The 14,122-nt window shown below is 47.6% G+C and overlaps 1 protein-coding gene across 1 annotated transcript in view; it reads right to left on the reverse strand.

Moving 5' to 3' along the window:
- SMC3 (structural maintenance of chromosomes 3) overlaps positions 1-14,122 on the reverse strand; it is a 123,312-nt gene that overhangs the window by 55,062 nt on the left and 54,128 nt on the right. Inside the window, exons 12-16 of the mRNA XM_063962634.1 lie at positions 8,260-8,381; positions 7,573-7,786; positions 2,197-2,300; positions 1,824-1,923; positions 1,536-1,696 (exon numbers count right to left, since the gene is read on the reverse strand). Of these exons, the coding sequence (XP_063818704.1) occupies positions 1,536-1,696; positions 1,824-1,923; positions 2,197-2,300; positions 7,573-7,786; positions 8,260-8,381 (701 nt within the window). The remainder of the gene's footprint in view (positions 1-1,535; positions 1,697-1,823; positions 1,924-2,196; positions 2,301-7,572; positions 7,787-8,259; positions 8,382-14,122) is intronic.

Genomic DNA, 14,122 nt, shown 5'->3' on the forward strand with positions numbered 1-14,122 from the left:
AGTTGATCGCTCGCTAGCTGTTTTTAGCAGCCGTGCAAATGCTATGCCGCCTCCCACTGGGAGTGTATTTCAGCTTAGCAGAAGTGCGAACGAAAGGATCACAGAGCGGTTACAGAGTAGCTTCAGACCTACTCAGCGCTTGCGATCACTTCAGACTGTTCAGTTCCTGTTTTGACGTCACGAACACGCCCTGTGTTTTTCCTGGCACACCTGCGTTTTTTCGAACACTCCCTGAAAACGGTCAGTTCACACCCAGAAACGCCCACTTCCTGTCCATCACTCTGCGGTCAGCAGTGCGACTGAAAAGCTTCGCTAGATCTTGTGGTAAACTACATCGGCCATTGTGAAAGTACGTTGCGCGTGCACATTGCGCCACATACACAGGCGTGTCGGTTTTTTTGCATCATCGCTGCGCAGCGAACGAATGCAGCTGGCGATCAACTCTGAATGACCCCCAATGTGCGGGCGGTAATGGAGTCATGCATGTACACATTTAACATAGTCCCCTATGGACAGTGGGGAGTGGTCACTCCTCCGTGCCTTAGCCCGCCTGTGGTGTTAGTAACTGCCCCGATGCAGGCATGTCTGTAGTGGGTGGGGTGTTCCCTTCAAAATGCACTTCCAGGCTAGGGGACACATCAGCCCATAGAGAGCTCAGAATTTCCCCTAGACCACCAGGGATGCAAGTAAGAACATTTTACTTTTAAATACATTTAAAACCACATATATTGGCTTTATCGATCACAGCACTGCAGCTCAGTAAGTGCTTTCCTGGCTCAGTGAGGCACAGACCTTTAAAAGATATTTATACATTTTATTTAAAAAACACTTATAGGGTTTATTTTACACACTGTGCCCAGCACTCAGCACTGGGCTCTCCCAGCCCTGAAGTCAGGGATAGCTGGGGATTTCCCCAGGTTAACAACATGCCGCCCCCAGCGGTCAGCGCCCAGCCCTGGGTTTGAGCTCCCAGCTGCAGCAGCTCTTCGGGCACTCCAGCAGTTAATCAGCATCGCCACCTTCTAATGCCGGGGCGCCGGGAGTGAAGCTCCCAGACCCCAGCGGATGGCACACAGCCCTGCAGCCTAGGACTAGACTCCGGGCTGCAGTGGCTCCCTGTTAAACAGTACCCAGTGCAATGCACCGGGGGTTAACATACAGCATTGCCATGGTCGCCGGAGATGTTCCAGGGCTGCGGCGCACAACAAACATAACATAGATATTTAAACACCTGGCGCCTAGCACCAGTAATACACTTGAAAATGGTGCCTATTGTCTTTTTAAATATGGGGCCACAGCATGGGGTTAACCCCTTCAGGGCTGCGGCTGCTATCAACCCACTTGGGTTGGGTGTGTAAGGCCGCACACGGTATAATTAGTTATCGGACAAACAGCATTTGCCAGTACTAACAGGAGAGGATGAAGCTTCACAGAAATGTGTGCCATGAACATGAAATAAACGATCGTTGCCACATCACATATAACAAGCGGCACAATGTCATTATACACAGATAAGCAATGTGGGGAAAAGTTACCTGTTCCCGGCAGTGACCTCCACACACGTGTAGAAAGCCGGTTCACAGTCAAAGTTATTCATGACAATCCCATGATAGCCGTTAATGACGTGCTGGTTGATGCCTTTCCGCCTGAAGTGCTCTAGAACCTTATTGATGCTGTCGATGCCGTTCAGAATCGCCTGAGGAGAGAGAAGCCGGGATAAGAATCTTATATTACAGAACATTTCCTCACTGACCAATGACAGATGGATTGGCGGCCGCTGGCCGGCCGGTTCTAGCACGGATCACTCTGATAGAACAGGTCACCTTTCCGGTGGCAGCTCGGAGAAGCTGCTGCTTTTTCTCCAGGTCCTCTCTCTTAGCTGCCAGTGCCTGCTGCTCGGCGTTCTCCTCTCGCCACAGATAGCTGAGAACACAGAAGAAATTACGCTGTCAGGAGATGTTGGTGGGCATATTATTGTGTTACAGGCAGCCATATATGGGTTAAACCAACATGCACCAGAAAGCAGAAGCTGGTGACATCATTAGGATGTAATCTCTACCAATAGGCTTCCTCCTCATACATGCTGGTTCAGACAACGGTCTGCCTCCACTGCTGCAATCAGTAAAGAAGAGGACTCTCGCGGACCACTGCCCATAGCTGTCCCTGGCACCCCCCCGCATTGGCCAAAGGACTTACTTTCTCTCGCTCTGCAGCTCGTCCTTCTTGTTCTTCACCTCATAGTATTTCTTATCCAGTTCCTCCACCCGAGCTTTCACCTCATTCAGATCTTGATCTAATTTCTAAAAAGTCAAATATACGCAGTTGAACTGAAAGCTTTGAAAAAAGCAAACATGTAAAAATAGGATTTTGGTACTTACCAGGTAAATCCTTTTCTTTGAATCCATAGGGGGCACTGGAGTACTCTTGGGATATGGACGGCTTAGCAGAAACAAAGGCACTGAATATTTAAATTTAGAACTCTCCACCCCTCCATATCCCAGAGTACCTCAGTGTACGACCTCAGTGTTTTTTACTGAGCGAACAGGAACTATAGAGAGGTTGACAATGGAGAATTCCTATAACATAACGGACAACAACAAAGTTGACACATAACGTTACTGACAACTAAACAGTTGACACCATAACCGATAGAACTTTATAATTTGAACCAATCGGTGAAAATGTGTTACCATAAGCTCCTCTGAGCTTAATACAACCCAGGTAAAACTGCTCTGGGTGGGCGTCCAGTGCCCCCTATGGATTCAAAGAAAAGGATTTACCTGGTAAGTACCAAAATCCTATTTTCTTTTTCATCCACTAGGGGTCACTGGAGTACTCTTGGGACGTACCAAAGCTTCCCTCGTGGGCGGGAGAGCTGTTTGACACCTGTAACAGTAGGCGGCCAAAGCTAGATGCTGATGCCGCAAACGTTTCAAACTTGTAAACGCGCACAAACGTGTGCACTGAAGACCATGTAGCCGCGTCATAGAAGCTCCACGACCAGCTGGTCATGACGTTCCCACAGAACCTGTGGAATGAGCTATTACTGACGTAGGCGACTGTAACTTAGCCTTAATGTAAGCCTGACGTGTAGTCAGTTTTATCCAATTGGATAATGTCTGCTAAGAAGCTGGCTAACCCCACTTGGCAGCATCATAGAGAACAAACAACGTATCCGTATTACGAACTGTAGACGTTCGGGACATATAAACACGTAATGCGCGTACCACATTCAGAATTCTAGACTGTGCTGTCAACACAGGAACCACTATTGGTTTATTGATGTGAAAAATGACACTAGCTTTGGTAAGAAATCGGAATTCGTCCGAAGTTCCGCTCTGTCATCAGGAAACCCAAATACGGTGGCTTGCAATACAAGGCCCCCAAATTTGAAAAACGCCTTGCCGAAGCTAAGGCTAGAAGAAAAAACGTTTTCCAAGTGAGAAACTTAATTCCCACTTGTTGTAAGGGTTCAAAACATGAAAACTGTAAGAAATCTGAACCCAGCTTCAAGTCGCATGGCGCTGTAGGTGGTATAAATGGAGGCTGCTCTCTGAAGACACCCCGTAGAAAGGTGTGTACCGACGGCAATAGAGCCAATCGTCGTTGAAAATAAATTGACAACACAGATACCTGCACCCTCAGTGTAGATAAACGCAGTTCTCCATCCCACACCGTCTGTAAAATAACAGAATACGGGTAACTTAAAAGATGATGTCGGAAACTTCCGAGCTTCACACCAACCTATATAGGCACGCCAAATTCTGTAATAATGAGCTGCCGTAACCGGCTTCCTAGCTCGTAACATGGTTGGTAATACTGTAATGCCCTCTTTCTTTCCTTAAGAGGACGGTCTCAACAACCACCCCGTCTACCGCAGCCGCGGTAAATAGGGGTAAAAGAACAGTCCCTGTTCTAACAGGTTGGACGTAGTATGAGCGGCCAAGGATCGTGTGCGAGTATTCCCTGGAGATGCGAGAAGCAAGCTCTCCGAAACCCATGAGATATCACTAGTATGACTGTGACGAACTGTCTTATGATCCGTTTTAGCAACGGAGAGAGCAGCGGAAAACGGTGGACCCAGATACACGAGGCTGTACGACCACGCGAATGTGAGAGCCTCCACCGCCACTGCCCTTGTGATCTGTCGTTCTGTACACATACTGAGCGTTTGTAATTGTGGCGAGATGCCATCCTGTCCACCTGAGGGTAACCCCACCTGTGGACCAACATGTGAAACACCTCTGGATTTAATGCCCAGTCTCCTGGATGAAAAACCCCAACGGCTGAGATCATCTGTCTAACAGATGTCCACTCCCGGAATGAACCCAGTCAACAATATCACCTTGTGGTATCCTGGGCAATTGAGGAATCGAGCTACCTCCCGCATTGCCATGCGGCTTCTCGTTCCTCCCTGTTTGTTGGGCCTGCGACTGCCGTCGCGTTGTGTGACTGCACTTGGACAGTCTGAGTTCGAAGCATGTAGTGCATAGTAAATTGCACGGAGTTCCAGGACATTATAGACAGCAATCAGTCGTGATCCGTTTAGAAACCCTGTTTGAAACTACAACTCCCCAACCTTTGAGACTCTCGCCCAGAGTAGAGACACCCTCGCCCCCCTGTGGGAACCGCGAGTGAAAACCTCCGACCTGAAGCGCCTCGAAAGGCCATCATTGTTTCTAATATACGAATACACCAATGTACCGATAGTGTTTTTGAGCACTAATTTGTACCAGATGGCGTATAATTTGTACTTTCTGGTGTAGTAGGTAAATCTTTGAGTTACCGTATGTGTAATCATACCTAGGAATTGAAATCGGTGACGGAATTGAAATCGTTGAACTTGACACTGCAACCGTGGTGTATGTTAGCAGCGCAAGTAGGAGGAGCATTTGTTGAAACAGAGCTCTTATGAGTAGATCGTCTTAGAATGGAACGATTGTCACTGCCAGGGATCTGAGATGAGGTATTATCACAAACATCACTTTGGTGAATACCGGAGGCACTGACAAGAGGGCAACCGGTAGAACCTGAAACGGTTAATGGTAGTGGCGTATTGCAAACCGCAACAACCTGTGATGAGGTGACCAAACCGGAATGGGTAAATACGCATTCTGGAGATCAAGCGACCGAGGCAGTCTTGTCTTTTAAGGAAATAAGACCTGCTGAAACCCGCAGAGACTGAATGGCAACCTGGCAAAATGCCTTATTTTGAGTGGATGGCTGGAAACCCGGCCAATGTAACGTGTAAAGGCGCGTTTCCACAATTGGAAATGCGAGATAGGCTGAGAGCCCGTCAAGCCACTGGCTTGTTGTGACTTTAGCGCCCTGGCGTTACAAGGCGTGACTGCTTTTTGTACCACAGTCTTGAAAAAACTGAAGTCTAAAGGCTTTAACCGCCGGACCCGAGTATTTCTAATATCGGAGGAGGCAATTTTGTCAAATTTAGGACCAAACAACTTCTGGTCTTGTAATGCTGAACTAGCGACGATGAGAAACGAGAAGCAAGGTAACAGGCGGCAGCAGACGCTGTACAGAGATACTCAGCAGCTTCTCATGATGATAAATATAAAGTGATCGTCATTGTTTCCATACACTGAGCGCCCTAGTGACCGAAATGTATCTTGGGTCTTTATAAGGTTTGGCACCGACGAATTCCCCAATGGAGAATTCTCCAATGTAGAAGTCACTGTGTGGAACCGGGTAAATAGTCTTATTAGTAAGATATCCTAAGTAAGAAAACCCCTTAAAGATCCGTCGTTTAGCAAATACGACGGATGAAATGTTAGAGGCTCCTTATTCTCTGTAAATTACAGAGACTGACTCACTGGTCATTAGCAATGTATGGTTGTCAAAACCTCCCTATCTGACTGTCTAATGTGCCCTCCTCACTCGTATTTAGCGCTGTGAGGTTTGACATAGAATTGTCAGGTGCAAATTATAAGATCAGTTAAATTAACACCCTCCGTAACAATTTGCGGAGTAACTTTTGAGACTCTGATCTTACCGCTCCTGTCGAGCAGCGTCAATTTGAATTGCCAATGCTTAACATAGGATCTGGGATCCTGAAAACCTACAAAACATAGTGAACATGTGGTAGATTTATGTCTAGACAATGTTTAAAAGTATTTTTAGTCTGCGCTGGAGCCTTACTCCTTATGCAGACAGACAACACCATAGGCAACGGACAGACACTTGCACGACTTAGTAAAATTATTATCTTAAGGTGTGTAATATATATCTATTTATTTATGGCTGAAATGCAGTTCACATGGCCAGCCTATGTGAAACCTGAACCAAAATTCCCACTAACACCCCTGCGCCTCTGGTGGCGCAGAGATGTAGGGCAGGAATGTTCCGGAATTACAAACTGGAAACAACAGGAAGCATGTTTAAAATGGCCCCCATGCCATGCTGACCCTGATAATCACAGAACAAGTTACAATTGCTTCAGTGTTAATATAGCCTATTATACAGTGATAATCACAGGCAGAGTACAACACATGCTGTAGTGTGAATATATATAGGCTCAATAGCCCATTATACAGTGATAATCACAGACATTAATATAGGCTCAATAGCCTATTATACAGTGAAACTCACATATAGACTCAATAATTGTAAAAAGTTAAAAGTAAAAATGAAAAATTAATAAAATCTTCCACAAAGTGTGGGAACTTCCCACAAGCCATTGTTAGTGCTGTTAGCACAGAAAAAACACTGAGGTCGTACACTGAGATACTCTGGGATATGGAGGGGTGGAGAGTTCTAAATTTAAATATTCAGTGCCTTTGTTTCTGCTAAGCCGTCCATATCCCAAGAGTACTCCAGTGACCCCTAGTGGATGAAAAAGAAACTACGTATCTACATAATAATTCTCTAAGGTCTGCCCCATCTCCAACATGCATGATATATAGCAGGGCTGGCCAAACCAGTCCTCGAGATCTACCAACAGTACACATTTTCCAGACCACCTAGCTGGTGCACAGGTGTAGTCATTACTAATTAAGATGTGCTGCATTCATTCCTAACTGACAATTCTACAGATCTCCAGGAGGCCTGGAAAACATGAACTGTTGGTAGATCGCGAGGAACGGTTTGGCCAGCCCTGATATATAGGGTAAAGATAGTACTGCACAATGGTTCTCCTGCTAGGAAGTCGGGACAGACCTAGCCCTGGCAGAAAACCTGGGGCACGCATGGGGGAAGAGAGGAGCAAGCATGGGGGGGAAGACAAAGAGCAGCAGAGGGGGGGGCCAGAGCCAAAGAGAGGGGGGACAGAGCCGGGGACTGGCTGAGATGACCAGGCATATGCTCCTTTATAATATTTTACTACGGAAGAGTTAGGCTAACTGTTGCATATAGCTGCTGGGAAATGTGGTTCTACTGGTTACTGAAGTCTAATCTAAGGGACCAACTGGATTTTAGACCTTTACTATATTACATGAGTCTATGCATGACTGTATAATAAAATTGAGCTCTAAATTTCCAATCTCCAACAGGACTGATTTTACTTCTTTATTTCAGTTCCTCCGTTTATCCACAAGAGGCACCACAACACGAGCTACGTACCGTGTACTGCTCGAGATTTTTCTCCTTATTCGCTTCAGTGTCTTCGAGATCTTTGTTTATGGCGGCAATCTGCCGCTTCTTGTCATTTATGGCCTGATCCAAAGACTTCAGCTCCTTCTTAATCCACTTGTCTCGCTCTTCTTTAGAGGTGAACTGACTGCCACGTCCTTGCTTGGCGTACAGATCTGTCCGCTCCTGGGTGGCCTGTGCCAGTCTGCAACAAGTGTCACAGTAACATTATCAGAAGTGAATGTGGAAAAACATGGCTAATCTAATGCTCACTCATAGGGCAATAAAGAAATGAAGTGCAATTCACTAGAATTAGTGATAATAGTGACGGATAATGGGAATAGTGTTACAGCAGATTACATACTGGCTGCCTACACTGTGTCTAGGTGATGGGTCAACCTTATACGTTGCCCTAAATATGGATTATAATACTGTCATGTTATCAGTACCTCTCTCTCTGCTTCCTCTTAAAAAGATGATACAACTTTTTATTATAATGTGGCCAATAACAGACTGATCATCTACCCCCACAGTGATAACTGTTCTCAGGTACGGGGTGACAATAACATGACGTTTCAGAAAGATCTTCAGAATTATAGATTACACCATGTTAGACATGGGAGAATTTTCGGAATGGAGCCATGAATGCAGTACACAAGCCACGGTCCCTCTACAGACCTCGCTATTCCGCTTTCTTCTTTCTGTTTTACGCTGCTGAATTTAGGCTCCGTCTCCGCCAGCTCCTTCTGCTTTTCCTCAATCTTCTCCAATAATTTCTGTCTTTCTTTTAAGAGTCGTTTCTAAAATAAATAAAAAATAGGGATTTTTGTTTACTTACCGTAAAATCTCTTTCTCCGAGTCCATCTGGGGGACGCTGCGCCGTTACTTGTGGGTTAGAGGTGTGTGGTAGTGGAGTTTGGCACAGAATCTATTAAAAGCTGCCTCCTCCCCCCTCTAACCCCTCCCATCTACTTCCTGCTCAGCCATCACTCAGTTAACGTTTAGCCAAGCCAAAGGAGATAGACCCAAAAAAACAACCAAATAAACCAGACAAAGCGACGGGAGGTATCTCAGCGTCCCCCAGATGGACTCAGAGAAAGAGATTTTACGGTAAGTAAACAAAAAATAAGAATTTACTTACCGATAATTCTATTTCTCGTAGTCCGTAGTGGATGCTGGGGACTCCGTAAGGACCATGGGGAATAGCGGCTCCGCAGGAGACAGGGCACAAAAGTAAAAGCTTTAGGATCAGGTGGTGTGCACTGGCTCCTCCCCCTATGACCCTCCTCCAAGCCTCAGTTAGGATACTGTGCCCGGACGAGCGTACACAATAAGGAAGGATTTTGAATCCCGGGTAAGACTCATACCAGCCACACCAATCACACCGTACAACTTGTGATCTGAACCCAGTTAACAGCATGATAACAGCGGAGCCTCTGAAAAGATGGCTCACAACAATAATAACCCGATTGTTGTAACAATAACTATGTACAAGTATTGCAGACAATCCGCACTTGGGATGGGCGCCCAGCATCCACTACGGACTACGAGAAATAGAATTATCGGTAAGTAAATTCTTATTTTCTCTGACGTCCTAAGTGGATGCTGGGGACTCCGTAAGGACCATGGGGATTATACCAAAGCTCCCAAACGGGCGGGAGAGTGCGGATGACTCTGCAGCACCGAATGAGAGAACTCCAGGTCCTCCTCAGCCAGGGTATCAAATTTGTAGAATTTTGCAAACGTGTTTGCCCCTGACCAAGTAGCAGCTCGGCAAAGTTGTAAAGCCGAGACCCCTCGGGCAGCCGCCCAAGATGAGCCCACCTTCCTTGTGGAATGGGCATTTACATATTTTGGTTGTGGCAGGCCTGCCACAGAATGTGCAAGCTGAATTGTACTACACATCCAACTAGTAATCGTCTGCTTAGAAGCAAGAGCACCCAGTTTGTTGGGTGCATACAGGATAACAGCAAGTCAGTTTTCCTGACTCCAGCCGTCCTGGAAACATATATTTTCAGGGCCCTGACAACATCTAGCAACTTGGAGTCCTCCAAGTCCCTAGTAGCCGCAGGTACCACAATAAGCTGGTTCAGGTGAAACGCTGACACCACCTTAGGGAGAAACTGGGGACGAGTCCGCAGCTCTGCCCTGTCCGAATGGACAATCAGATATGGGCTTTTGTGAGACAAAGCCGCCAATTCTGACACTCGCCTGGCCGAGGCCAGGGCCAACAGCATGGTCACTTTCCATGTGAGATATTTAAAATCCACAGATTTGAGCGGTTTAAACCAATGTGATTTGAGGAATCCCAGAACTACATTGAGATCCCACAGTGCCACTGGAGGCACAAAAGGGGGTTGTATATGCAGTACTCCCTTGACAAACTTCTGGACTTCAGGAACTGAAGCCAATTCTTTCTGGAAGAAAATCGACAGGGCCGAAATTTGAACCTTAATGGACCCCAATTTGAGGCCCATAGACACTCCTGTTTGCAGGAAATGCAGGAATCGACCGAGTTGAAATTCCTCCGTGGGGGCCTTCCTGGCCTCACACCATGCAACATATTTTCGCCAAATGTGGTGATAATGTTGTGCGGTCACCTCCTTCCTGGCTCTGACCAGGGTAGGGATGACCTCTTCCGGAATGCCTTTTTCCCTTAGGATCCGGCGTTCAACCGCCATGCCGTCAAACGCAGCCGCGGTAAGACTTGGAACAGACATGATCCTTGCTGAAGCAAGTCCCTTCTTAGTATCTCTTGAAGTTCCGGGTACCAAGTCCTTCTTGGCCAATCCGGAGCCACGAGTATAGTTCTTACTCCTCTCCGTCTTATAATTCTCAGTACCTTGGGTATGAGAGGCAGAGGAGGGAACACATACACCGACTGGTACACCCACGGTGTTACCAGAGCGTCCCTGCTATTGCCTGAGGGTCTCTTGACCTGGCGCAATACCTGTCCAGTTTTTTGTTCAGACGGGACGCCATCATGTCCACCTTTGGTCTTTCCCAACGGTTCACAATCATGTGGAAGACTTCCAGATGAAGTCCCCACTCTCCCGGGTGGAGGTCGTGCCTGCTGAGGAAGTCTGCTTCCCAGTTGTCCACTCCCGGAATGAACACCGCTGACAGTGTTATCACATGATTTTTCGCCCAGCGAATAATCCTTGCTGTCATTGCCCTCCTGCTTCTTGTGCCGCCCTGTCTGTTTACGTGGGCGACTGCCGTGATGTTGTCCGACTGGATCAGCACCGGTTGACTTTGAAGCAGAGGTCTTCCTAGGCTCAGAGCATTGTAAATTGCCCTTAGCTCCAGTATATTTATGTGGAGAGAAGTCTCCAGACTTGACCACACTCCTTGGAAATTTCTTCCCTGTGTGACTGCTCCCCAGCCTCTCAGGCTGGCATCCGTGGTCACCAGGACCCAGTCCTGAATGCCGAATCTGCTGCCCTCTAGTAGATGAGCACTCTGCAGCCACCACAGAAGAGACACCCTTGTCCTTGGAGACAGGATTATCCGCTGATGCATCTGAAGATGCGATCCGGACCATTCGTCCAGCAGATCCCACTGAAAAATTCTTGCGTGAAATCTGCCGAATGGAATCGCTTCGTAAGAAGCCACCATTTTTCCCAGGACTCTTGTGCATTGATGCACTGACACTTGGCCTGGTTCTAGGAGGTTCCTAACTAGCTCGGATAACTCCCTGGCTTTCTCCTCCGGGAGAAACACCTTTTTCTGGACTGTGTCCAGAATCATCCCTAGGAACAGCAGACGTGTCGTCGGAATCAGCTGCGATTTTGGAATATTTAGAATCCACCCGTGCTGTCGTAGAACTACTTGAGATAGTGCTACTCCGACCTCCAACTGTTCTCTGGACCTTGCCCTTATCAGGAGATCGTCCAAGTAAGGGATAATTAAGACGCCTTTTCTTTGAAGAAGAATCATCATTTCGGCCATTACCTTGGTAAAGACCCGGGGTGCCGTGGACAATCCAAACGGCAGCGTCTGAAACTGATAGTGACAGTTCTGTACCACGAACCTGAGGTACCCTTGGTGAGAAGGGCAAATTGGGACATGGAGGTAAGCATCCTTGATGTCCAGGGACACCATATAGTCCCCTTCTTCCTGGTTCGCTATCACTGCTCTGAGTGACTCCATCTTGATTTGAACCTTTGTATGTAAGTGTTCAAAGATTTCAGATTTAGAATAGGTCTCACCGAGCCGTCTGGCTTCAGTACCACAAATAGTGTGGAATAATACCCCTTTCCTTGTTGTAGGAGGGGTACTTTGATTATCACCTGCTGGGAATACAGCTTGTGAATTGTTTCCAATACTGCCTCCCTGTCGGAGGGAGACGTTGGTAAAGCAGACTTCAGGAACCTGCGAGGGGGAGACGTCTCGAATTCCAATCTGTACCCCTGGGATACTACTTGTAGGATCCAGGGGTCCACTTGCGAGTGAGCCCACTGCGCGCTGAAACTCTTGAGACGACCCCCCACCGCACCTGAGTCCGCTTGTACGGCCCCAGCGTCATGCTGAGGACTTGGCAGAAGCGGTGGAGGGCTTCTGTTCCTGGGAAGGAGCTGCCTGCTGCAGTCTTCTTCCCTTTCCTCTACCCCTGGGCAGATATGACTGGCCTTTTGCCCGCTTGCCCTTATGAGGACGAAAGGACTGAGGCTGAAAAGACGGTGTCTTTTTCTGCTGAGATGTGACTTGGGGTAAAAAAGGTGGATTTTCCAGCTGTTGCCGTGGCCACCAGGTCCGATGGACCGACCCCAAATAACTCCTCCCCTTTATACGGCAATACTTCCATGTGCCGTTTGGAATCTGCATCACCTGACCACTGTCGTGTCCATAAACATCTTCTGGCAGACATGGACATCGCACTTACTCTTGATGCCAGAGTGCAAATATCCCTCTGTGCATCTCGCATATATAGAAATGCATCTTTTAAATGCTCTATAGTCAATAAAATACTGTCCCTGTCAAGGGTATCAATATTTTCAGTCAGGGAATCCGACCAAGCCACCCCAGCGCTGCACATCCAGGCTGAGGCGATCGCTGGTCGCAGTATAACACCAGTATGTGTGTATATACTTTTAGGATATTTTCCAGCCTCCTATCAGCTGGCTCCTTGAGGGCGGCCGTATCTGGAGACGGTAACGCCACTTGTTTTTATAAGCGTGTGAGCGCCTTATCCACCCTAGGGGGTGTTTCCCAACGCGCCCTAACTGCTGGCGGGAAAGGGTATAACGCCAATAATTTTCTATCGGGGGAAACCCACGCATCATCACACACACTTCATTTAATTTATCTGATTCAGGAAAAACTACAGGTAGTTTTTTCACACCCCACATAATACCCTTTTTTGTAGTACTTGTAGTATCAGAAATATGTAACACCTCCTTCATTGCCCTTAACATGTAACGTGTGGCCCTAATGGAAAATACGTTTGTTTCTTCACCGTCGACACTGGAGTCAGTGTCCGTGTCTGTGTCGACCGACTGAGGTAATGGGCGTTTTAAAGCCCCTGACGGTGTTTGAGACGCCTGGACAGGTACTAATTGGTTTGCCGGCCGTCTCATGTCGTCAACCGACCTTGCAGCGTGTTGACATTATCACGTAATTCCCTAAATAAGCCATCCATTCCGGTGTCGACTCCCTAGAGAGCGACATCACCATTACAGGCAATTGCTCCGCCTCCTCACCAACCTCGTCCTCATACATGTCGACACACACGTACCGACACACAGCACACACACAGGGAATGCTCTGATAGAGGACAGGACCCCACTAGCCCTTTGGGGAGACAGAGGGAGAGTTTGCCAGCACACACCAAAACGCTATAATTATACAGGGACAACCTTATATAAGTGTTTTCCCTTATAGCATCTTAATATATTATAATATCGCCACCAAAATGCCCCCCTCTCTGTTTTAACCCTGTTTCTGTAGTGCAGTGCAGGGGAGAGCCTGGGAGCCTTCCTAGCAGCGGAGCCGTGTAGGAAAATGGCGCTGTGTGCTGAGAATAGGCCCCGCCCCCTTTTCGGCAGGCTTCTTCTCCCGTTTTTCTGACAACCTGGCAGGGGTTAAATACATCCATATAGCCCCAGAGGCTATATGTGATGTATTTTTAGCCAGCATAGGTACTTTCATTGCTGCCCAGGGCGCCCCCCCCAGCGCCCTGCACCCTCAGTGACCGTTGGTGTGAAGTGTGCTGAGAGCAATGGCGCACAGCTGCCGTGCTGTGCGCTACCTTAAGAAGACTGGGAAGTCTTCAGCCGCCGATTTCTGGACCTCTTCTCTCTTCAGCATCTGCAAGGGGGTCGGCGGCGCGGCTCCGGTGACCCATCCAGGCTGTACCTGTGATCGTCCCTCTGGAGCTAGTGTCCAGTAGCCTAAGAAGCCAATCCATCCTGCACGCAGGTGAGTTCACTTCTTCTCCCCTAAGTCCCTCGTTGCAGTGAGCCTGTTGCCAGCAGGACTCACTGAAAATAAAAAAACTAACAAAACTTTTACTCTAAGCAGCTCTTTAGGAGAGCCACCT

The sequence above is a fragment of the Pseudophryne corroboree genome, chromosome 3, assembly GCF_028390025.1.
Source record: "Pseudophryne corroboree isolate aPseCor3 chromosome 3, aPseCor3.hap2, whole genome shotgun sequence".
Lineage (NCBI taxonomy): Eukaryota > Metazoa > Chordata > Amphibia > Anura > Myobatrachidae > Pseudophryne > Pseudophryne corroboree.